Source organism: Microcaecilia unicolor, chromosome 2 (genome assembly GCF_901765095.1).
Source record: "Microcaecilia unicolor chromosome 2, aMicUni1.1, whole genome shotgun sequence".
Classification (NCBI taxonomy): Eukaryota; Metazoa; Chordata; class Amphibia; order Gymnophiona; family Siphonopidae; genus Microcaecilia; species Microcaecilia unicolor.
In genome coordinates, this window is record NC_044032.1 from 485,005,934 (window position 1) to 485,032,043 (window position 26,110).

A 26,110-nucleotide genomic window follows, 5' to 3' on the forward strand; every position below is an offset into this window, starting at 1 on the left:
CCTTTTGGCCTCGCCACAGCTCCCCGAACCTTCTCAAAGGTTATGGTGGTAGTAGCTGCTTTTCTCAGGCGAGAGGGTATCCGGGTTCACCCGTACCTAGACGACTGGCTCCTCAGAGTATGATGTTACTCTTTCAAATGGAGGAGGTTGGTCATCTGGTATGAGGGCAAAGCCCTAGATCCCATTTCCTGCCCTTTTCAGACCCTGCTTGAATATCTTCTACACCCTTTCAAGTCTGGCCTCAAGATCAACTCAGTAAGGGATCACCATGTTGCAATTAGTGCTTATCGTGTAGAGAGTAAGCACATCTCTGGACAGCCTCTAGTTGCTCTCTTCATTAGAGGTTTACTTTTGACAAAGGCCCCTGTCAAACCTCCACCTGTGTCATGAGACTTCAACATTGTTCTCACCCAGCTGATGAAAGCTCCTTTTGAGTCACTGGTTTCCTGTCATCTGAAGTACTTGACCTGGAAGGTCATACTTTTGGTGGTGGTTACTTTAGCTTGCAGGGTGGTGAGCTTCAGGCCTTAGTAGTGGATGCACCTTTATACTAAGTTTACTCACAACAGAGTAGTTCTCTGCACACACCTTAAGTTGTTGCCTAAGGTTGTTGGAGTTCTGTTTGAACCAGTTGATTGTCCTGCTAATTTTCTTTCCCAGACCTCATGCCCATCCTGGCAAGAGTGCATTCCACACTTTGGACTGCAAGTGAGCATTAACCTTTTACGTGGAGTGGACTAGGCCCCATAGACATTCCACCCAGCCTTTTGTTTCTTTTGACCCAAACAGGATGGGGGTTTCCATTGTAAAATGCACCATTTTCAATTGGATGGCAGATTGCATTTCTTTACTTACCCACAGGCTGGGGCTGATCTTGGAGGGTCATGTCAAGGCTCATGGTGTTGAGCCATGGCTGCATTGGTAGCCTACTTGAGATCAGCATCCATTAAAGAAATTTGCAAGGCTGCGATGTGGTCTTCAGTCCACACTTACTGCTTTGAGCAAGATAATTGACACGACAGCTGGATTCCAGACACCAAACAAATTTTGCAGTACTGTCCAGACCAACCCCAGCCTCCGAGCCATTTTATTCTGTTCCAGGCTGCACTCTCACACAGTTTGTATATAATTTCAGGTTAATCTGTATTTTAATCTTGCTATAACGAGGTTCTGTTGATCAGTGGTGGAGGTTTTTTGTGAGCCTGGTAGCAAGGGAATCCCACATATGAGAATTATTGGCCTGCTTGTCCTCAGAGAAAGCAAATATACTTACCTGTAGCCAGTATTTTCTTTTGTTTTGGTTTATTTTCTTTTATTGATTTTCAATACAGAGGTAAACAAGAGCTCACAACATAGCAACAGGTAACAATTTACAATACAAGGCAAAATAGGAGCTCACAATCAAGAAACAGTAAACAATTCCAAGATTAGGATAAAAATAAGAAAAAGAAAAGTAAAATTAAAAAGGGGGGGGGGGGGATACACATCAGAACATGAAGCAGGTATTTTCTGAGGATAGCAGGCCATATATTCATTCTCACATACTCTCCCATCTCCCTTGGAGTTGCCTCTCTTGCTGTCGTGGTGGGTGGGAAGGCACTTGTGTGTGTGCAATGGGAGTGTGGCGCGTGTTCTTAAAGCTTTTTACAAGCTCCGGACCTGGCAATACGGACCGTGTTGCCCACATTGTTAGGATTTATTTACTGCCTTTTTGAAGGAGTTCACTCAAGGTGGTGTATAGTAAGAAATAGATCAAACATGAGCAAAAGGCAATTACAGCAGTAAAAATATTCAAATACAAAGTGTGGCATAGTATACTACTTACAATGTCAACACAATATGTAATAGAACATTTTAATTGATAGTGACGGGTAAAGCAAAAATGGAATATGTAGATAGGTAAGAGAGTAAGAAGAGTTAGGTGAGGTCAGAGATGGTTTAATGTTTATCTCAGCTAGGGTAGGAGTGGATAAACATGTCCTGCTGCAGTATGTGCAGCCCGTGTCCCTCTTTGTGCGAGTGAGACTAATATGTTAGTTAGTTCCATTAAGTTGAAGCTTTCACCTGCTTCCTGAAGTAGAGATAGTCTTGTGTTAAGCTGAGCTTTTCAGGCAGTGCATTCTAGAGTGTGGGGGCTACTCCAGTGAAGGCGTGCCTGTGTGAGAATAATATGGCCTGCTGCCCTTGGAGATTACCTGCTACAGGTAAGCATCTTCGCTATATTTAAAGTAGTCCCACAGTTCAGAACTGTATAGCTAAACATGCAGTTTTGGAACTGAAACTCGTTAATCTGTTCATCTGGTTATTCACAGAAATACTATGAAAATAGTTGACTAGTATTTATACTGTTCATCTGGTTATTCACAGAAATACTGTGAAAGTAAAGGAACTCATGTGTTTGGATTATCCCAGCTATACAAACCTTTTTTTTTTTTTTTTCCTCTTAGGAGCCATCTACTTTAGTTGCTGATATCTCTACCTCACCCAGATTATCTACTTCAGTCCTTCCTTTCCCTACTGTTGATGCTATTGTTGAAGTCCTGAAATTCAGCCAGAAAGATATGGATGCAGCTATAGAAGCAGTTCAGCTTAAGGTATGCTAATCAGCATTGTACTAATGGAGGCATTTCATTAGAAGATTGTCAAAAATCCTTTCTCAGATCATTTTGTGGTCTTATGAATCTTTTAAAACGGTTAAAATCTTGATCATTTCCTTTTCAGGTTCAGGAAAAAGAACTAGATGTTTTGCACTGGAAAAATAAACATGAAAGGCTTCTGATAGCATATACAGAAATGGGGTATGTTTTTAATGGTGGTGCAACTTTTTTTTTTTCTTATGTGTTTGGATCTTTTGTCATTGCAAAGATGAAACGGGATACTCTGAAGCATTTACTAGTCTTTTTTGATGTTGAATAAAGTAGTGTGGTTTTCATGTTAAGCCACTTGTATTAGTAGAAGTTATAACATGTAGATAAATTAGCTGTAATAATCCAATACGTTTGACTTTCTAAATTTGATTTATAGGTGTACACTAAACGGCTAACTTTTTTGTTTAGGAAAATTGTTGCAGAATTTGAATGTACAGTAACACAAATGATAGGTAAGTGTTTAAAATATTTACTTGTATACCATAGATATAAATGTGTGGTACTGTAGCAATTTGAATTTATCGCTTTCTCTTTTTGGGGTTTTAGAGGATTCTCAGAAGCAAAAAGAAGATGCAAAGCTAGAAATACAGAAAATACTGCAGGAAAAGCAGCATGTGCAAGATGATTTGAATTCCATGGAAAAGTCATTTTCTGAATTGTTCAAGCGATTTGAAAAACAGAAGGATGTGTTAGAAGGATATCGCAAGGTAAACTGTTACCATGTGTAAAAAGCGTTTCAAAGTAAGAGCAAACAAGGATGCTTTCAAAGGGGCAACCTTGCCTCAAACTCCATTGGACAGTAAAAAGAGGAGTACGTATACTATTGGGTTAGCAGAGTGTTCACACAGCTTGTAAATAACTCCTTGTATGCCATTACACTGTAAGGCATGAAACAAAAATGACCAGTTGACCCTGTCAAACACTTACTCAGTGTCCAATCCAGTCTCCAAAGCAGTCTGGTTAGTTTGCTGACACTGCCATCGCTAATAAAACCTTTGGTATTGCCTGATTAATGTTCCTGTGTCGCACAAAACCCACCTGTTTCGCATGTACTGCAATCCTTTCAGCTAACACTTTGGCTAATATTTTTATATCTAGATAAGTACAGATAAACCTCTAAAGAGGTCTTTTCCGGACTTAGGAATTAGTATGAACTGGGAAGGTGCCATGATGGATAACCTTACAATAATACTCTTTGAAGGACCACAGATTTTTAACTGCATAAAGTTGATAAAATTCATTCTCCGAGGACAAGCAGGCTGCTTGTTCTCACGACTGGGTTGACGTCCACGGCAGCCCCTCAAACTGGAAGAAACATCTCGCGGGAGGTCCCGCACGCAGGGTATGCCCACCGCACATGCGCAGCCGTCTTCCTGCCCGTGCGCAACCGTTTCCACTCAGTTTTTCCGATTTCCGTGCTGGAGAGAGACGTGTCCCCTCTCCGTGTCAGCCCTGAAAACAGATTTGCGGCCTAGTCCGCGATTTCTTTTGACTTTTCTCTTTCCGCGCGTTCGCGCGTCCCTTTCTAAAAAAAAAAAAAAAGTAAACCTTTCCTTTTCATCGAGTTTTCTCCTTTTGTTTCGCCTTGTCGCGGCCTTCTGGCCGTGCGTCCACCTTCTTTATTTTGTGGTGCCTTTTTACCACCACCATCGACGATTTTGACATCGCCAACGCGATTTTTCCGTCGATGTCCTCGAAGGTCCCAAGCGGATTCAAGAAGTGTGGTCGGTGCGGCTGGCAGATCTTGCAGACCGATCCTCACGCTTGGTGTCTCCAGTGCCTCGGTCCGGAGCATAATTCCAAGGCGTGCACCTTGTGCCTCGGCTTGAAAAAGCGAACGCAGGTGGCGAGGCGAGTTCTTCGGGACCGTCTTTTTGGAACTTGCGCCGGCCCTTCGACGTCGACCTCGGCGGCATCGGTGTCGACGGCCGGGTCTTCAGTACCAGTACCGATGTCGACGTCTTCGGCGCCGACTATGGCACCAACCCCCAGGAGTACAGGTTCCCTTGGCCCGACAACCTGCCAGCGACGGCGGTGGTGAGCGACCACGTGGGCAGTCTGCCCCGGCCGCTCCTGCTGCTCAGGGCATTTGGGACGAACCCTGTCGGATCCGACCCCCAGAGGGCGCGGAGACTCCACCTCCTCCTCATCCATGACAGGCATCGAAAGAAAGCTGCGAAGAAGCACCGTCATCGGTCGCCCACGGCGCATGGAACTGGCAGCTTTGGGACGTCGAGGGACTCGATCCCTAAGAAGCGCCAATGCCGGGAGGAGCGCTCCCCCTCTATTGAAGAGGTGTCAATGCGCAGGTCGTCGTGTATCCCGGTACCATCTCCTGGACCTGGGCAGCTTCAAGCACCGACGCCCGCACCGGCCCCCCAGCCTCTCCCGACAGCGGGCCTAGACGAGTGCCTCCGAGCCATCCTCCCAGGGATCCTGGAGGGGCTGATGCGCAAGGCCTTGCCGGCACCGGGGGTGCTTGTGCCCGCGGTGCCGTTGACGGAAGCGCCGGCTGGCTCTGACCCTGTGATGCGGTCTTCAGCACCGGTCTCGATCGCCACTCAGGTGGAATCAATGTCGATGGGAGGGAGCTTCGTCCCCGGCGCGGGAGTCCACCTCTCGATACCATCGTCGAGGATGTGGTTCCTTGGGGTCGAGACGGGCCCGGTTGCGGTCTGAGCTCAGAGAGCTCATGTCCGACACCGAGGAGGAGGCCTCGTGGGGGGAGGAGGAAGACGCCAGATATTTCTCTTCCAAGGAGTCTGCGGGTCTTCCCTCCGACCCCACGCCTTCACCGGAGAGGAAGCTCTCGCCGCCAGAGAGCCTCTCCTTCGCCTCTTTTGTTCGGGACATGTCTATTAGCATTCCTTTCCCAGTGGTCACCGTGGATGAGCCAAGGGCGGAGATGCTCGAAGTCCTCGACTATCCATCACCACCTAGAGAGTCTTCCACGGTACCGTTGCACAATGTCCTCAAGGAGACACTGCTTCGGAACTGGTTGAAGCCCTTATCTAATCCCACCATCCCCAAGAAAGCGGAGTCCCAATACAGAGTCCACACGGACCCGGAGTTGATGCGGCCTCAGCTGCCACATGACTCAGCGGTCGTGGACTCTGCTTTCAAAAGGGCAAGGAGTTCGAGGGATACCGCCTCGGCGCCCCCAGGGCGGGAGTCTTGCACTCTGGACTTGTTTGGGAGGAAGGCCTACCATTCTTCCATGCTCGTGACCAGAATCCAATCATACCAGCTCTACACGAGCATCCACATGCGGAACAATGTGCGGCAACTGACGGACCTGGTTGACAAGCTCCCCCCGGAGCAGTCCAGGCATTTTCAGGAGGTGGTCAGGCAGCTGAAGGCGTGCAGAAAATTCCTGTCCAGGGGTATTTATGACACCTGTGATGTGGCATCCAGAGCTGCGGCCCAGGGTATAGTGATGCGCAGACTCTCATGGCTCCGTGCCTCTGACCTGGACAACCGCACCCAGCAGCGGCTGGCGGATGTCCCTTGCCGGGGGGATAACATTTTTGGCGAGAAGGTCGAGCAGTTGGTGGACCAACTACACCAGCGGGAAACCGCTCTCGACAAGCTCTCCCACCGGGCGCCTTCAGCATCCACCTCCACTGGTGGACGTTTTTCCCGGGCCCGGCAGGCTGCACCTTACGCTTACAGCAAGTGTAGGTACAACCAGCCGGCCCGAAGGCCTCCTCAGGCACAAGGACAATCCCAGCGCGCTCGTTCCCATCAACAGCGTGCGCCTAAGCAGCCCCCTGCACCTCCACAGCAAAAGCAGGGGACGGGCTTTTGACTGGATCCATGGGAACATAGCCGCCATCAAAGTAGCTGTGCCAGACGGGCTGCCGGTCGGGGGTAGGTTGATAGTTTTTCACCAAAGGTGGCCTCTAATAACCTCCAACCAGTGGATTCTCCAAATAGTGCGGTGCGGATACACCCTGAATTTGGTCTCCACCCCACCAAATTGTCCACTGGGAGCTCAATCCTTCAGCTCCCACCACAGGCAGGTACTTGCAGAGGAACTCTCCGCCCTTCTCAGCGCCAATGCGGTCGAGCCCGTGCCACCCGGGCAGGAAGGGCAGGGATTCTATTCCAGGTACTTCCTTGTGGAAAAGAAAACAGGGGGGATGCGCCCCATCCATTGGGCACCCTTCTCCCCATGATTCAGAAAGACGATTGGCTAGGTTCCCTGGATTTAAAGGATGCTTATACTCTCATCCCAATACTGCCAGCTCACAGACAGTATCTGCGATTCCGTCTGGGGACACGCCACTTCAAGTATTGTGTGCTGCCCTTTGGGCTCGCCTCTGCACCACGGGTTTTCACGAAGTGTCTCGTGGTGGTTGCGGCGTACCTGCGCAATCTGGGGGTGCATGTGTTCCCGTATTGAGATCTGCTCAATGGACCCTAGCTTCCCAGTGGTACCAGGCCACAGGGAATCTAGAAGATGCCATCCGCCTGCCCATCAGTTGTCGCAATTCGCTGCGCTGGTGGACGATTCGGACCAATTTGACCCTGGGATGCCCGTTCCAAATTCCTCAGCCGCAAAAAGTGCTGACGACGGATGCATTTCTCCTGGGGTGGGGAGCTCATGTCAATGGACTCCACACCCAAGGGGTGTGGTCCCTCCAGGAACAAGGTCTTCAGATCAATTTCCTGGAGCTCTGAGCGGTCTGGAACACACTGAAGTCCTTCAGGGATCGGCTGTCCTTCCAGATTATTCAAATTAGGACAGACAATCCGGTTGCAATGTATTACATCAACAAGCAGGGGGGCACCGGATCTCGCCCTCTGTGTCAGGAGGTCGTCAGGATGTGGCGATGGGCAAGCCAGCATGGCATGCTTCTCCAATCCACGTACCTGGCAGGCGTAAACAGTCTGGCCGACAGGCTGAGCAGACTCGTGCAACCGCACGAGTGGTCGCTCCAAGATCTTCCGAGAGTGGGGCACTCCCTCGGTGGACCTTTTCGCCTCCCAGACCAATCATAAGCTGCCTCAGTTCTGTTCCAGACTTCAGGCACACGGCAGACTGGCGTCGGATGCCTTTCTCCTCCATTGGGGGAAGGGCCTCCTGTATGCATATCCTCCCATACTTTTGGTGGGGAAGACCTTACTGAAGCTCAAGCAAGGCCGCGGCACCATGATTCTGGCCCCGTCACCTTTTGGCCCCGTCAGATCTGGTTCCCTTCTTCTGGAATTGTCCTCCGAAGAACCGTGGAGATTGGAGTGTTTTCCAACTCTCATTTCGCAGAACGACGGAGCACTTCTGCACCCCAACCTTCAGTCTCTGGCTCTCACGGCCTGGATGTTGAGGGCGTAGATTTTGCTTCATTGGGTCTGTCTGAGGGAGTCTCCCGTGTCTTGCTTGCCTCTAGGAAGGATTCCACTAAAAAGAGTTACTTTTTTAAGTGGAGGAGGTTTGTCGTTTGGTGTGAGAGCAAGGCCCTAGAACCTCATTCTGCACAGAACCTGCTTGAATATCTTCTACACTTATCAGAGTCAGGTCTCAAGACCAACTCAGTAAGGAATCACCTTAGTGCAATTAGTGCTTACATCATCGTGTAGAGGGTAAAGCCATTTCTGGAGAGCCTTTAGTCGTTCGATTCATGAGAGGCTTGCTTTTGTCAAAGCCCCCTGTCAAGCCTCCTGCAGTGTCATGGGATCTCAACGTCGTCCTCACTCAGCTGATGAAACCTCCTTTTGAGCCACTAAATTCATGCCATCTGAAGTACTTGACCCGGAAGGTCATTTTCTTGGTGGCAGTTACTTCAGTTCGTAGAGTTAGTGAGCTTCAAGCCCTGGTAGCTCATGCTCCTTATACAAAATTTCATCATAACAGAGTAGTCCTCCGCACTCACCCTAAGTTCCTGCCAAAGGTGGTGTCGGAGTTCCATCTTAACCAGTCAATCGTCTTGCCAACATTCTTTTCCAGACCGCATACCCGCCCTGCTGAACGTCAGTTGCACACATTGGACTGCAAGCGAGCGTTGGCCTTCCATCTGGAGCGGACACAGCCCCACAGACAGTCCGCCCAATTGTTTGTTTCTTTCGACCCCAATAGGAAGGGGGTCGCTGTCGGGAAACGCACCATCTCCAATTGGCTAGCAGATTGCATTTCCTTCACTTATGCCCAGGCTGGGCTGGCTCTTGAGGGTCATGTCATGGCTCAGTGTTAGAGCCATGGCAGCGTCAGTGGCCCACTTGAAGTCAGCCACTATTGAAGAGATTTGCAAGGCTGCAACGTGGTCATCTGTCCACACATTCACATCACATTACTGCCTCCAGCAGGTTACCCGACGCGACAGTCAGTTCTGCAGAATCTGTTTGGGGTTTGAATCCAACTCCACCCTCCTGGACCCGGTTTTATTCTGTTCAGGCTGCACTCCCAGTTAGTTGTTCTTCGTAGGTCAATTTCTGTTATGTCCTCGCCGTTGCGAGGCCCAATTGACCCTGTTTGTTGTTTTGAGTGAGCCTGGGAGCTAGGGATACCCCAGTCGTGAGAACAATCAGCCTGCTTGTCCTCGGAGAAAGCGAATGATACATACCTGTAGCAGGTGTTCTCCGAGGACAGCAGGCTGATTGTTCTCACCTACCCTCCCTCCTCCCCTTTGGAGTTGCATTTTTTCCTCATTTCTTTGCTTGTCATTTAACTGAGCGGGAACGGTCGCGCACGGACGGGAAGACGGCCGCGCATGTGCGGTGGGTGTATCCTGCATGCGGGACCTCCCGCGAGATTTTTCTTCCGGTTTGACGGGCTGCCGTGGACGTCAACCCGGTCGTGAGAACAATCAGCCTGCTGTCCTCGGAGAACACCTGCTACAGGTATGTATCATTCGCTGTACTGTAGACATTTAGAGGCCAACCAAATTTGTTTTAATTTTGGCTGAAATACTGATGTATTTTTCACTGGAATCATAACTTTATGCTTGGGTGCCCTAGCGTAGTGTTTCCCAAGTCCAGTCCTGGAGTGCCACTTGCCATTCAGGGTTTCAGGATATCCACAATGAATATGCATGAACTTGATTTGCATACACTACCTCTGTTATATGTAAATCTCTTTCATGCATATTCACTGTGGATATCCTGAAAACCTGACTGGCAAGGGGTACTCCAGCCTCTTCCCCCCCCTCCCCCCCCCAAAAAGGGCCTATCGTACATCCCCTGATGGTCTGGCGCAGGGGTGTCCAACCTTGGTTCTTGAGGGCTACAATCCAGATGGGTTTTCAGGATTTCCCCAATGAACATGCATGAGGTTTATTTGCATGGGCTGCATCCATTGTATGCAGATAGATCTCATACATATTCATTCTGGAAATCCTGAAACCCTGATCTGGCGAGGGCTGAGGTTGGACACCCCTGGTGTTGTGTTTAGTTCAGGGGAGAGTTGGGGCCATTGTTATTTCAGTCCAGGCCCCAGTGGCCTGTTTCAGTTTTGGCCAAAACCAAGCAATACTGGTTTTTGTCTCTAATAGCCATCTGATCCTGGCATCTTTGAAAGATGTAATTTCTTGATAGCCTTTTGCATCTCACCACCTGAGATAAGTGAATCTAAAATATTAATAACGGGCTGCAATAAGCAAGATAAGTATGCTCTAGTTAAATAACTTTTGGACTCCCCCCCTCCCAATTTGGTCCAGGGATTTAGTATTTTGTCCTCATACCCGTCCTGGCGAAAGCAGTTTGCACATCTTGGATTGCAAGAGAGCATTGGCCTTTTACATGGAGCGGACAAAGCCCTTTAGACAGTCTGCCCAGTTTTATTTTGATCCCAACAGGAGGGGGGGAGTCATCAGAAAATGCACAATCTCCAATTGGCTTGCAGATTGCATATCTTACGCCCAAGCTTGACGGACTCTGGAGGGCCATGTCACGGCTCACAATGTTAGAGCCATGGCTGCATCAGTTGCTCACTTAGTCATCCTCTATTGAGGAGATTTGCAAGGCTGCAACGTGGTCATCAGTCCACACATTCACATCTCACTACTGCCTTCAGCAGGATACCCGAAGCGGCAGTCGGTGCTGCAGAATCTGTTCGGAGTTTAGAATCCAACTCCACCCCCCAGACCCATTTTTGTTCTGTTCCAGGCTGCACTCTGTTAGTTGTTTATGGTTTCAGGACAATCTCTGTTATGTCCTCGCCGTTGCGATGCCCAATTGACCAATGTTCATTGTTTTGAGTGAGCCTGGTTGCTAGGGATACCCCACATCTGAGGACAGCAGGCTGATTGTTCTCGCAAACCCGCCCACCTCCCCTTTGGAGTTGTTTATTATTTGCTTTTTGATTATACTGAGCGGGAATGCTCGTGTGACGGGCAGGAAGTTGTCCACGCGTGCACGCTTCGCATGCCAGAAGGTTCTAGCAAACCTCTTAAATTTTTTGCTTACAAAATTGCCGATTCCTGGGCTGATGCGGACATCGATGCACATGTGAGAACAATCAGCCTGCTGTCCTCGGAGAATACCTGCTTACAAGTATGTATCTTCGCTATCTGCCGTCACCTACTATGTTACTATATTCTGAGCTCACTCATGCAAAAGAGCGTTCAGTGGAACCTGAGTTAAGGGCTCCTTATCGGACACTGCAGGTGATATGCCTACGTCATCTACGTTGGAGGCCCATTTGGTTAAGGATAATCTCTCATGTCCTCCGTTTGTTCTTTTTACTAACACATGTAATTACTAAGGCAGTATTGGGTGGAAAAACAGTGACCCAGAATAGTATAGGATCCTCTATATGCTGAGAACTCAATTCACAGTAATCACTCCTTTTTGTCATTAAAGACTTTAGAGAATCTTCATCACGATATAGATAAGTAAGGAAATGCCAACTCAGACCATTTAATCTCCAAACCACATTCGATATCAACCCAATGGTGTGTATGATCAGATCTATAGGACCATGGGAGCCAGTTCAGTGCTGTAGACTAGCCTTTAGTTTAATAGCAGGATGGTAGTGAATCAGGGCTAGACCCCAGAAGTACCACAGTAACATGTCCTGCTTTGCTCACAGCATCACGTGACTTAAAAAAAAAAATTTGCTGTACTGATGATTATCTGAATCCCATCCAGGTCACATTGATGCATGCAAAATATAAATCCAGCATGAACAGTTTAAGTAGATTTGAAAGGATTGTGTTAACATTTAGTCTGATCATGCTAAAATAAAATCCTTTACAGTAGCTCTCTAAGTTCTGTCTAATTTTGTTGAAGAATGAAGAGGCTCTAAAGAAATGTGTTGAAGATTATGTTGCAAGGATTTCAAAAGAAGAACAGAGGTACCAAGCACTGAAAGCACATGCAGAGGAAAAACTAAAAAGGTGAGTCTATAAAAACTGGAGATGGTCAGATACCTGTTGTGATCTAAAACTCCATAATCTTACGGGTTGAATTCATTTTCTTGATTGTGATCAAATTGTTACACTTTAATGTTAGATTGCAAGCTGTTAGAAGTGTTTCTCGATGTGTGGGAGAAGGAATAAAATTATGAAATTAGAAGGCATTGTTTGCACCTATGCTCAGATAGTGGACTTTGGTGAAGGTATTACATGTATCTTTTCAAATTTGACAAGTATGTTGAACACTGTAATTGTGGAAGTATTGGAAGCACAGCTGGAGGATTAGGAAAGTTGAACATTCTAATTTAAGTACAGAAGATTTGCTACTTAGTTTACTTCTAAATTTACAGCTGTTGACCCAAACAGATTACAAAAGAAGTGGTAGAAGGCTGAAAAGGTAAGGAGCACTTTATAAGGAACAGTTGCTTAGGTATAAAGAAGAGTAGAAGAAAAGATTCTGACAGAAAAAAAAATTGTGAAATGTCTGAGTAAGCCTTCATAATTGTTTTGGAGTACAACCAATAGAGACATCAGGAAATGTTTGGTTTTGCTGAGTATGTTGATGGCATGATAGATGGAGAGAGGGATGGGGTGTAATTGAATGAGAATAGGGGAGCTATAGGTGATTGAGAGCAGATGGTATGTAAAGGTTGGAAGTTATTTTCTTTTTTAGCCAATTTGTTAATCCAGTGGTCGTGTGCCTGGGAACTTTAATCAAGAATGCAGGAGGGCAGTTTTTGCAGAGGATGGAGCATTTGGTGAATACTTCAGGAATGTTACAGAGAGGGTTGAAGTGGACAGTAATGCATCCATTAAAACAAAATTTAGAAATTGACAAGCATAAACTAATTTTTGCCTAGATGAAAATCACCGATGCTTAGAGTGGTGGCTAGGCAGTTAGTGCTTACGAATGTGGAAGAACTGTTAAATCTGGATTTCATCATGGAATAAACTTTTGACAAGTTAAATTATGTTTTCGGGATAAGAGATGTAGTGGCAATGATGACCTAGAACCTGACAACAACATTCAATAGTTTGCGCAGCTTTTTGATCTGATAGAGGTGAGGATACAAGAAACTGTATGTATTTTTTGAACCAAAGGAACGGGAACATCATGTGGAAGTATCTGAGCCAATTTAATAAGCTCATTGTGAGTGTTGCAGGGTTCCTAACTCTCTTCCCTTACTGGTTCAACTGTATATATTGATTCTGTGTACAGTCTTGCAAGAGGCTACAATTAAGTTGTGACAGAACCGTGGGTTTTTTAAGCCTGTAAAACTGCCTTAATAATTTCCTGAAGTGTGTTTCTTCTGGTGGCCAGCAAGTGGTGCATGTTATGTCAAAGCAGTTATAGAAAAATTAATGATCCCTCTTTAGTTTCACTCGGTAAGGAAGTGACAGTAATGTGAGCAGTATACTCTTAAAACTTGTTGATCCGGGCTCAGATTGGCCCAGGAGGCCAATTTCATTTGGATTTTACTGGCTTTTTCCCCAGTCTTAGCCAGGTAGAAAAGAGAGCAGGATCTCTTTGCTGAGTCTCTGTGAACAGTTTTTCCTAGGTACTTTTTAGAAAGTAAACAAATGTTTAGATAGTTGATCCGTATTTCAGTTACCTGTTATTGTTTGCCGATTGCACTTTTTCTGTTCATTGTTCAATATTTTTAAGACAATAAACAATTTTCAGTTTGTCTCTGCCTGTCTGGACTGATAAAGAATCCTGGTGGTTTGTGTGTTGGGTCTTTGAGTGCTTTCTGGGAACTGTGGGACCACTGGGAGTCGGGGGCGTGGCCAGACAGCCAATTTTGGGTGGGCCTGAGTCCAAGGTGGGTGGGCATGGAATTCATGCCCTCCCCCCGTCCCTAGCCCTTCTCTGTTCTGCTCTTCATCTCTCCCTCCACCTGCAAGCCCACAATATTAAATACCTGAGCAGGAGGGGATCTACAAACCCTGCCAGCTGAAGATTTCCTCCTGCTCAGACAGTCAGCACTCTTCCAAACAAGCCAGCAGCACTTTCCTTGAGCTGATGCCACGGCCAGCAGGCTGTGCATGCATGAAAACTAAGCATGTGAAGAGGGGCTGGTGTTGGTTTCAGCTCGAGGCAAGTGCTGCCAGCTGCCGTTTGAAAGAGCACTGGCTGCTTGAGAAGGAGGAAATCTTCAGCTGACGGGGTTTGAGGACCTCTGCAAGCCATAGCAAGAGTGCACAATGTTGGGTGGGCCGGAGTCCAAATAAGGTGGACCCTGGCCCACTCATGGCTACGCCACTGCTGGGAGTGTGGCCCCAGTAACCTAGAAATCACTGGGGATAATTTGAGAGCAGGAGACTCACCCGGAGGTGTTTGTGACCCAGTCAGTGGGAGGAGGGTGCTAGTATAGAGCACAAGCAGCAGGTGCAGGCAGACCTGAGCTGGAGTCTTGTGACATAAGTATTACATAGCCTATGTTCAGTTAGCCTGTCCCATTGGTGAAGATGTTGCTGCTTCTATATTATAGAAAAAAATAATGGCTGTGTAGATTAGAAGAATGGTGTTAAATCATTTGAAGTCTGCATTTGTAGAGGAGAGTTGGATGGAAAACCACCCTTTGGTGTGGTAAGATTAGATGTTTGGATTGATTTTGGTTTAACATTTTAAATATTAGTCAGTCAGTTGTGAAGGTAGCCTTTAACCTGATAATATTGAACCAATTATGCCCATAGCTTGATAAGCAAAAAAAAGTTCCCATGGCACATGCATTAGCACTGTCCAGATTATTGTAATGCAGTTTTATTTGGGGTTGCTAGGTAAGAAGGTCCAACAGCTACACACTTAAAATAACTGCTGCATGGATTATTGGTGGCCTTAAGAGAATGTTTCATGGCTGAAGTTTCTGCATTGGCTTTCGTTAGAGGCAAGAATTTATCTTAAGGTGCTAATGTTGACTTAAGTACAGCAGAATTTGGGACCAAAGTATTTGTAGAAGTTGGTAGAAGTACGTTCTGATTCGAATATTGAACTTCAGTGAGAAGGAACAGTTGATGGTTCTGATAGTAGCTCAGGTTTAATGGTGCTAATTAGGAAAAGAGTTTTCTATGATAGCCGCTTTGTTATGGAACAGTTTGCTGAAAGAGCTGAGAGGAAAGAAGGGTTATTTTGAAGTTTAAGCAAAGGGTGTAGATGTGGCTATTTTAGCAAGTATTTGTGGAATGAGGTGTATGGGTATCTCGTATATGGAATACAGTAAGGTTGGTATGGTAAGAAGGTTTGTAATTGAAACAGGGATATTTTAAAGGGGAATGAGTTGAGTAGGCGAGAGTAGTGTGTTTGTAAATATCCTTGGAAGGTTTCAAATCTGTTGGTATTTGGCAGTGATACTGCAAAGGCTGTAGTGGCTTCTAGCTTTGTTAGAAATAGTAGGTCAGTCTCATGATTCATTGTATCTCGGTGTATCTTACTGTAACACAAACCTGATTTGCACTCACAGCAGAGATTACAGGTTTGTCTACATCCTAAGGTGAATTTCCGTCATATTGTATTAGCTTTACAGTTCACAAATATTTGTTGTTGATATAGTTGGCAGTTAAGGAGTTCTAAAATGCCATTTTAATTTTATAGGGCAAGTGAGGAGATAGCTCAAGTACGAAGCAAAGCCAAGGGGGAGATTGCAGCTCTTCAAGCCTCTTTACGTAAGGAGCAAATGAAAATTAAGTCAATGGAGCAATGTCTTGAGCAAAAGGTCAGTCTGAACATGTCAAGTACCAGAAAGTTACTGTGTAGGTGCACAAGCATACAAGTGTTGAGCATTAATAAACCTTTTACGTATTAGGAGGTGCTGTCAAAAGCAGAATACAAGATGCAGCTGAAAGCAAGATCTTCTTTGCACACAAATGCAGTCCGTGTAGATGAGGCATTTCAGCCTTGTCTGCAGACCAGCACTCTAGCATATATAGCTTTCACTTATTTGGTTAAAGATGTAGCAGCTATGTTAAGCTGTTTCTTCCAGGCCCATTTGTTCAGTCATTTCAAGCTTCTCTGAGTTTAGCTATCAACTCTAAGCCTTCTAGATTCAATATCTTGGCCAGACCATTCTGTGTGCTCAAATGCCCCTTTTCTTCTGGATTTATTTTTTATTTTTATTTGTTTTTTGCACCAACTCCAGGACAATTGTAAGCATTAAAAAAAAGTGCCACCTTCCTTAGCATCCCTCCAGACAGGCCTAGACAGATGGGTTATGCAGTCTTACCAGCAGGTGGCTGGAGACAGAATTCTGGTGGACCCAATAAGTTAGCTGTGCAGTCCCAATTTTTTTGCTTCTCTTCCAGGGCTCCTTGGCTGCAGCTGTGGCCCATGGGGGTCACATGTGCCCTGGGGGTGTCAAACCCAGGTGGCCGGATCCCTCCCCCCTTCCCTCCCTATACCTCCTAGTTCCTTGGCCCTGAAGGGTTTCTTTTTGTTTCTGGAGGTCCTTTTTGTGCTTCTGCTCCTGGTGCTGTCTAGGAATCTTGAGTGCCTAGGAGGTGAGCCTCACCTTTGCTCTGTGTAAAAAGACATTCCTTAGCATATGCAGCAGATGAATCCAAGAACTGGTGGGTTGTATCCATCTACCAGCAGGTGGAGATAGAGATTACAAAGCTGAAGGCAGTGATACCAGACGGCCAGCTCCTCCTTCACCTCAGTACATCTCTACCTCCAGCAGGTGGTGGACGGCGCTTCACCAGCTCCTGGATTTGTCTGTTGGGGATACTCCTGGGTCCTGTGGGCCAGTTGAGTTTAGGGGTGTCTGGCTGGTGGTGCCGACTTTGGGGGCATACTCAGTCTTCTGGGTCCCTGCTTCACTCTCTTCCCCCTTGCCTCCCGGTCTTTAGAGCTCTAGCCTTCCACACCAGTAAAAGCAAAACAAAACCTAGAGAGCTCCTTTGCCTTTATTTGGTGTTAAAAAAACAAAACAGAAGATTTCTAACAGGACCGGGCAGTACAGGGTTTCCCTGTCTTAGTGCTGTGCTTTTAGTCTGTGTGCCGGTTAGGCAGCAGGCTGCTGCGTCTCTGGGACTCTGCTTCTCCTCCGGAGACACCTGCTGTTCGGTGAGTCCCTGCCTTTCTCTTTTGGCCGGGGGTACCGTGCTTTAATATGGGCGATGCTGATCCCGTTGCGGTAGCAGATGCACAGCGGGATTCTGTGTGGTGGCGTGTTTTGAACACTGGGGAGGGAAGTGCTGAAGTTCCACTTCCCAGAGCAGCCTTTTCCTGTGCTAAAATGGCCTTTTTGCTGGCGTGGCCCTCTTTTCTCCTGATACCAGCTCTGATCCTTTCCCGCCCTGCGGCCCTGATGTGGGCAGGGGGGAGGGGCGGCTTCTCCTAAAGGATCTTGTGTTCCATTAGAGACTGCTGGTCCAGGGGATTCCCCTTTATTTTCTCCCGCCTTTGGTTTCCTTTACCAAAATCACTGTTGAGTCAGAAACTGTTTGCATGTAGCTGGGGCAGTGGCACAAATTCTTTTCAAACTGCCCCCACTATGCAAGGGGATCCAAGGAAAGAACAGAATTACTTTAAGCTGTTTCTATATTTTCTGAGCAGGATCTCCTCTGCTCTTGGACCCTTAAATTGAACCTTTCTTCTTAAGAGAACTTGGCCTCAGTAGCCCATTTCGTGATTTGGGGAAGTTTTTATGACCATTTGGGGCAGATGGGTTCTAGAGGGCTAAGTTTTCCAGAAGGAATCTGATGGTCCTGCGATGTGCCTTATTTTTGGGATGCATATCAGCCTCTGGGGGATTCTTTGGGGCAGGGGATCCTCCCTCTCCCCCCCCCCCCCCCCCCCCCCCCCCGAGTTCATTCTGCTGCTCTGTATGCCTATATGTTGCAGAAGTCTGGTAGGGGAGCTAACATTTCCTTTTTAGTTCAACCTTTGGAGTTTTCTGGCTTGTTCCCTGTCTCAGTCTCTTCTAATGGACCCTGCCCCGAAGAGAGGATGTTTTTTCTCCATCTGAGCAGTAGGGTCCATTTCTCCCCTGTCTTCCGCTATTCGGAGAGTCTCTTCAGGGCAGTCCCTTTCTGCACAATGACAGCAAGAATCTCCTGAGCTGGAAAGCCATGTTCGCCTAAGTGGGTACATTGATAGCAATAGGCCTCACTGTGGTGAGTGTAGGTTTTCTTATAGTTCCTGCGTTGGCTAAGGCTGTTCTGGTGTGGGAAACAGTGAACAGCGTCAGAGCAGGGCTCCTTGTATGTTGGGCATGTGAAAGGGTCTATTCTCCGAGGACAAGCAGGCTGCTTGTTCTCACTGATGGGGTGACGTCCACGGCAGCCCCTCCAATCGGAAACTTCACTAGCAAAGGCCTTTGCTAGTCGCGCGCCCATGCGCACCACGCATGCGCGGCCGTCTTCCCGCCCGAACCGGCTCGTGTTCGTCAGTCTTCTTTTGTCCGCGCTCGGTACGGTCGTGTTTGCGCCGTTCGCGCCCCTTAAGTTGACCCTCGCACGTCTTTTTGACTTTTCGCTACTTTAAAAAAAAAAAAAAAAAGTGATTTCGGAGGAAGGCCTTTTGGTCTTTTTCCCCTTCCCGTATTTCCAGTTTTTGCCCCGTTAAGTTTTCTTTCGTTTTCGGGGTAGGCCCTTTTGAGGCCTCGGGTTGAGTTTTTTTCTCTCCTTTTTGGTGCCTTACCGCAATTACGAGTTTTGATTTCGCCGGCGTGATTTTTCCGCCCATGTCATCGAAGTCTCCCAGCGGCTTCAAGAAGTGCACCCAGTGCGCCCGGGTAATCTCGCTCACTGATAGGCACGCGTCGTGTCTTCAGTGTTTGAGGGCTGGGCACCGCCCGCAGGCCTGTAGTCTTTGCGCCCTTTTGCAAAAAAGGACTCAGGTAGCGAGATTGGCCCAGTGGAACGTGTTGTTCTCGGGCTCTTTGTCGGCAACAGCACCGGGAGTATCGAGTGCATCGACGTCGGCAGCGTCAAGACCTCCGACCTCGGCGGCGACTGTATCGATTGCATCGAGGCATCGAACCTCTGCATCGTCGGTGCCGAGACATCGGAAGACTGCGTCGGCGTCGGTGGTACCGGGACCTCCTCTAGTGCTGATGTCGTCGGACGGTGGTGCTTCGACTGGAGTGCAAAAGAGCATTGGCCTTCTATCTGGAGCGGACACAGCCCAACAGACAGTCCGCCCAATTGTTTGTTTCTTTTGATCCCAACAGGAGGGGAGAGTGGCTGTGGGGAAACGCACCATATCCAATTGGCTAGCAGATTGCATTTCCTTCACTTACGCCCAGGCTGGGCTGGCTCTTGAGGGTCATGTCACGGCTCATAATGTTAGAGCCATGGCAGCCGTAGTGGCCCACTTGAAGTCAGCCACTATTGAAGAGATCTGCAAAGTTGCGACGTGGTCATCTGTGCACACATTCACATCTCATTACTGCCTATAGCAGGATACCCGACGCGACAGTCGGTTCGGGCAGTCAGTGCTTCAGAATCTGTTCGGGGTTTAGAATCCAACTCCACCCCCCTAGGCCCATTTTTATTCTGTTCCAGGCTACACTCTCAGTTAGTTGGATAAATTGTTAGGTCAATCTCAGTTATGTCCTCGCCGTTGCGAGGCCCAATTGACCATGTTTGTTGTTTTGAGTGAGCCTGGGGGCTAGGGATACCCCATCAGTGAGAACAAGCAGCCTGCTTGTCCTCGGAGAAAGCGAATGCTACATACCTGTAGAAGGTATTCTCCGAGGACAGCAGGCTGATTGTTCTCACAAACCCGCCCGCCTCCCCTTTGGAGTTGTGTCTTCCCTTGTCTTTGTCTTGCTACATATGGGACTGACGAACACGAGCCGGTTCGGGCGGGAAGATGGCCGCGCATGCGCGGTGCGCAAGGGCGCACGAGGACTAGCAAAGGCCTTTGCTAGTGAAGTTTCCGATTGGAGGGGCTGCCGTGGACATCACCCCATCAGTGAGAACAATCAGCCTGCTGTCCTCGGACAATACCTTCTACAGGTATGTAGCATTCGCTTTTAGTGTTTTTATTTACAGACTTTTCTGTCCCCTCAGTTTTTCTCTGAGGGCAGTTGCTTGAACAGCTTGGAAGTTTCCCTCCTTCCTTTGTGAAACTCTTTTTATACTGGCAGTACAGGCATTGCCTATGAACACACCACCCTGAGTGTGCCTGATCTCTGATCTTGGAAGCTCAGAAGGGTTGGGCCTGGTTGGTTTTTACTTGGATGGGAGACTGCCTAGGAATACCAGGTGCAGTAAGTTTTTTTTTTTTTTTTTCTTCTGCACCTTTTGCGCCTTTAAAATTACAAGTGGGAGTTTCTAGGCTTAGTGCCTTTGGCTCCACCTTTCTGTGGGAAATGTTACATATTGTTATTTTCTGGGGCTAGTGCTCTGGTCTCTATGGTAACCATGGAACTTCAGTGCTGTTGTCATGGGGGCTTTTGCTCCAAGTACATTAGCTTCAGCAAAATAGTTTAATTTTTCTGGAAGATGGTTGGCTTTCAGCCTGAACGTCACAGGTTTAAGGCTGGTTTGTGCATCATATTAGAAACTGTGGCCCTCAGCTTCTTTTCTATGGGGCATATTTTACTTCCTTGTCTCATATTGCTTGCCTTGACAAGCAGTTCTTTCCATAGCTGGGACAGTTTACACTAAGCTACAGTGCCAAAAGTTAGCAGTGGTGGTTTCCCACAGCAACTCTGCTTTTCTAGTTTTGCTGTTGGACTCTGATCAAAGTATTGCATTTCAGCTCCAGCTTCCACTGTATCTGTGTCACTTCTGTGCTGTTTGTTGCAGTGTCTCTAAGGCTTCTATTGCACTTTTTCTTTATATTGGACAGCTAGCTATATTCAGAGCTACTTCAATTTAGCTGCACTTCAATTTCCCATGCACTTCTCCCTTAGGAAGCATTTCTTTTCTTTCTTCTTTGGCCCCATCATCTGCTGTTTCTCTATTTGGCTGTTCTGAGCCCTCATGTTCAGTTCCAGGCTTTGCATGTCGGCATGGCTATGGCTCCATTTACCTTTTCCTAGGTTTGGGAATTTTGTGGCATTCTCCGCAAGGACAGCATTGGAGTGCACCTCACTCTAGATGAGATCCGAGAGTTTATCTTCCCGGGTCTTCTTGGAATCCTTGAGCTGGGTGGTCACCCTTCAAATGAGCCACCTCATCCCATTCCAGACAGCTGTGGTACAATTTTTTTCTTGACCGAGGACTGGAGGATCTAGGTTCAGACTTGGGTGCACAGTTTGCTCAGGGCACTGAGTCCTCTGGCCTGGCTATGCATTCATGTCTTAGGCGCTGTGGTGGACACTTTAGAGGTAGTGCTGTGGGTGGTGCTCATAGATAACATCTACAGCTCTTGCTTCTTGACGGGTGGCCTTCTGTATTCCAGGAGTGTCAGCAGTGTCTTCCGTGGCTGTTCTTGGTACGCCGGTGCATGAACTGGTGGTGGCTTTGCAAGTCCTCCCTGTGGATGCCTTGGCGTCTCCGCTATGGATGTTGGTGGTCACGGATGCGAGTCTCTCGGACTGGAATGCCTCCGCCTTCCGTTCCTGGGGTGGTGGATGGCACAGGGGACGGTGTAGCCGATCTGCCGCCTGGATCTGCTTTTGGTGCTGTACGTCTTCTAGCCTTTCAGGACACATTGCAGGCCAGGCGGTGGTTGAGCCGTCTCCCCCGCCTGGACCTGCTTTTGGTGCTGTTTGTCTTCTAGCACTTCAGGACACATTGCAGGCTAGGCAGTGCTTCTGCTATTGGAGAAGATGAGGTGGTGGCTGCTGCTTCGACAGAGTGGGACTCGGAGTCAGACTGTGGCCATCAGGGCGTGTCACCCCCATGGAATGGGCAGAGGACCTCGTGTTCCATTTCTACGCGGCCCACTTTGCAGGCTTTTCCTACGGTGAGTTCTCTTTTCTGCTATCTTCTGGTCTTGGCAGAATGGTTACTCCGCACCAGTGCTTCTCCAACATGGCCTCAGGTAGAGAGCTCCGTAGGTAGATCTGATGGCGTCCTGGCTGGATGCCCAGGTGCCTTCTTTCTTCTGTCATTGGAGAGAGGTTGATTCGGCAGAGCTGGTTGTTCTGTTACATCCTTGGCCGGAGGACTTCTTCGATGGTGTTTCCTCTGTGTCCTCTCGGCGGCCGAGTTCTTTTCAGATCGCTCTCCACCGGTATCGAGTCATTCTGGTAGCTCCGGATTAACCACGGCGCCCTTGGTATGCGGATATAGTGAGGCTTCTGGTGGTGCCTTCGTTTTGGATCCGCTTGACTCCGGGCTCTTCCTTCTGGGTCCGCTCCTGAGTGGATGATCCCTCTCGCTTTGGTCTAACGGCCTGTTTTGAGAGGTCGACTCGGAGGAGCAGAGTTTTTTGGACGCTATGGTTACTCTTCTGTTGCGATCTTGTATGTGGTCCACGGTCCACTGCAACCACGTATTCTCAGTTGGAGGATTTTTTGAGGCTGGTTGCGGCCCACGCTTGGTCTTCATTTTTTGTTCTCAAATATATAGTTAATACATCACTGTGTGGGAATTTTTTGTAGTTGGTAGCATTAAAGAAATGCCATCTTCACTAGACTGACTCCTCCTAATCGAGAATTCTTTGTTCTTTGAATTATGATTTAAAGTGTATAAGCTCAGCACTGCATAGTTGACTTGTATATGTGGCATATCCAGTTGTCTTCCATACCCCCACCAAAGTGGTTGGCAGTACCTAAAATTACAATAAAATTTATATTCCACTACACAGCATTACTGGATCACTGCAATATATCAGACAGCCAACAATAGGAAATTACAACACCCAATAAACAAAATCACATATATCTAACTAATCACATCTACCCCAAGTATATACCATTCTGCTTTTAGTGTGTATTTCTAGGGGTTAGAAACTGCTGACACTTGGCCTTAGGGCTCTGAAGTCATTAGCCTTGGAAATTCATACAGAGCTGCCTGTGTAAGTAAATAAGCAGTGATCTTGCCTAGATGTGCAGTACAGCTTTCTGACTGAAAATAAGTGCAGAGAATTGGAAGCAAAATAAGGAAGGGGGATGCTCTTCTATTCTGGTTTACCTAGTTGGCATTCCTGTCTTTGTTGTGGGAGGGGAGAAGAAGATTCCTAAACTGCTGAACCCTCCCATTTATTTTCTAAATTTTAGTAGTGGCATTCTCACAATAACACAACTCCCCCTCATTTGACACCTCTTGCAGTAGTCCTACCCTCCCAGTCCTTTTACCTTCTCTTCTTGCTAAGATCTGCCACCTAACAGCTCACACCCTCATTGTTATAACCCACTGGCAACATCAGTCTAAGGTCAGAGTGGGGATCCATGTAGTCTTATGTCACCACCCACTAGTTGACTGATTGCATCCTACTTGGTTGCTAAAAAGGGATGTGGTATGGCATTCTATCTCATAAAATGTCGTACTACATCCCTTTTTAGCCACCAAGTAGGATGCAATCAGCCAACTAGTGGGTGGTGACATAAGACTGCATGGATCCCCACTCAGAGCTTAGACCAGAAGGAGCTTGCACAGAAGCTCTGTGGATTACCTGCTTCCCTGTTCATTACTCGTGCGCAGACTTACAGCTGCTCCATTAGAGGTTTACATCTGTGACTTTGGAAAGATCAGTATCCCACAATGGGAGATGTCATCCAGTAGTGCTGACTAGTTCTCACAGCTGCTTAAACCCCCATTGGTGTGAATCTATTGAAATTACCTGCAATTGTTTACTGAAGTATAAGTTTTCTAATTTTCTCTAAGGATGAGCAGAATTTACAAGCCTTAGCTGGGTGATGCCATCTGATGGAGCTTGCACAGGAAAAAGGCTCTCAGCTCAAAACATCAGGAAGCTTGAGTCACTATTGTGTATGTGTATTATTTCCTGCCTTGTGTCACTGAGGAACATCTTCAGTTTTATTTTTTCCATAGAGCCAATAAAATGTACCTGCTCTCAGAAAATATTTCTTTCACATCCTGCCAGACCAGTCCAGGCAGTTGGGTTTTACTCCTCCCCTACCAGCAGATGGAAGGAGAGAAACTTCTATCTAGTCTCAGGCCCTTGGCATAATAGGAGGTGCAGCAGAACTAGACAGCCAGCATTTCTCTGCCTCCAGCATGTGGGTTACAGGACTTGCTGGCACAGGTGAGGTTTGAAGGACTGAGGCCATAGGGCCACTCATCAGGGACTCCCCTGCTGTGTGGGAAAGAAAGATATACCCTCTTTAAGGGTAGCACAAAGACAACAAAAGTGAAACAAAAGAAATGGCCTCCAATCAAAACAGTCTTAATTTTTTAAATGAATCTATGCAGTATGCCAAGAAAATTCTACATTAAACTCAATTTGTTGTAGAACATATGATATCTTACAGCATACAACTGTTCCAAATCCATGCATCTATACATAATATCTTGTGTCCGAACTCCTTGGCCACCACTGCTGGAAGTGCTATGATTTGGAAGAGGCATTGAAGACATGTAAAATTGTTTGACCCTTGTAAAGTACACCGGAAGCAGACGGATGCCAAAATGCTTTATTTTTATATTCTGTGAGGGTCTGGTGTGGATTATGTTGCAGATAAGTGATCACAATGTAGTGGAGTTCATTACATTTGCAATGAAATAAAGAAAATTTTTATGACATATAATTGATTAGTATATTGTAGGCATTTTCATTAAAAGGATTTATATAGTTTTTGTATGGTTAATTTTTGTGTTGGCCAGTGAGTTCTGACACAAGACATTGTGTAGAAGCGCAGGTTTGGAACAGCTGTGTGCTGTAAAATTCTATGCCCTACAACAAATTGAGCTTGATGAAGAATTTCCTTGTCATATGGCATACATTCATTTTTTTTTCAGTATTTTTAGATGACCTGTTTTGATTGGAGGCTGTTTCTTTTGTTTTACCTTTGTTTCTTTGTGCTACTTGGACTTGGGTAACATGATAATCCCTTAATTTTTTTTGTTCCTTTCAGGGTGATAGGCTGGCCAGGCCTAAGTTCCATTCCAGAAAGGCCCATCAGGGTCTTCCTCTGTAGCTCTCACCTAGGTGGGGATATACTTCCAGGGTAACCAGGCAGATTACAGGAGAAGAAGAGTTCAGAAACAGGAGCCAAATCAGCAGCATGCATTACAGGCCCAACAGTGCAGGGTAATGTTTGATTCCTGTGGTCAGCAGTGTGGGGACCACAGAAGCCAGTTATTGAATAGTGCAGCAGGCTCCTACTGCCCCCGCTCTGATGAGGGCAGAATACAGAGCTCACCTGGGGGCCCGGGTCCTTTGGAAGCTTGTCTCGCCCATTACTGATAATCCTGGTGATGCTGGACTGGCCTTGATGTCCCTGGTACACAGACCTGATTCATTTTCTGGTGGACTACTGAATTCTGCTACCACAATTGTGGGGCCTGGCCATGATGAAAGATCCAGATCCTTACTGATTTACATCCTAGCCCTTGAGGCAGTGTTTGAGGTATCCAGCAGCCTTGTTGAAGGTGTGCAAATTTTCCACCTCTCTGGCTTATGTCTGGTTGTAGAGGCTTTGAGCCTTGTTGCTCTCGGACAGAGCTTCCCTCTCACAGGCAGACTTGGCTTTCTTGTTTTTGAAAGGAGACTTTGACCAGGGTTTGGTGCTTAACTCTTTGAATGCTCAGGTGGCAACCTTAGCCTGCTTTTGGGGTCTGATAGGTGGAATGTCCTTAGCAGCACAGCTGAATGTGATTGCTCACATAACTACATTTTTGGATTTCAAGCTTTTTTGTAGAGACCTATATTTATCATTTGCAAATGATTTGGTTACCATTCATGTGGTTCTGTCCTTTCATCCAAAAGTGGTCTTTCTCTTTTATGTGAATCAGGTAGTTTTGCTGCCAGTGTTTTTGAAGGCCTTGAGCTCAGACTTTTCTAGGGCACTTCAGAAGTAAGGGTGTGCTTAGGGAGTTCAGGTATCTGGAGGTCACAAATGACTTCAGAAAGTCGGCTTGCCAGTTTGTGCTATTTCATGGCTTAATGAAGCCACCTCACATTTGGAGGTGGAAACTGGTTTCCATGCTAGGACATTTATTCCCGAAGGGGTCGGGAGTTGTTCCTCCTGAAGAAGGAAGTTCTGAAATGCGGTCTTGCATCAGGGAGCTTAAGTGGAGTTGAGCTGCGAT

At 47.1% G+C, this 26,110-nt stretch overlaps 1 protein-coding gene across 1 annotated transcript in view; it reads left to right on the plus strand.

The window, feature by feature from the left end:
• The window catches only part of TACC3 (transforming acidic coiled-coil containing protein 3), a 237,909-nt gene that overhangs the window by 204,324 nt on the left and 7,475 nt on the right, over window positions 1–26,110 (plus strand). Inside the window, exons 16-21 of the mRNA XM_030192179.1 lie at window positions 2,448–2,594; window positions 2,722–2,798; window positions 3,057–3,100; window positions 3,195–3,355; window positions 11,874–11,980; window positions 15,591–15,711. Coding sequence (XP_030048039.1) covers window positions 2,448–2,594; window positions 2,722–2,798; window positions 3,057–3,100; window positions 3,195–3,355; window positions 11,874–11,980; window positions 15,591–15,711 — 657 coding nt within the window. The remainder of the gene's footprint in view (window positions 1–2,447; window positions 2,595–2,721; window positions 2,799–3,056; window positions 3,101–3,194; window positions 3,356–11,873; window positions 11,981–15,590; window positions 15,712–26,110) is intronic.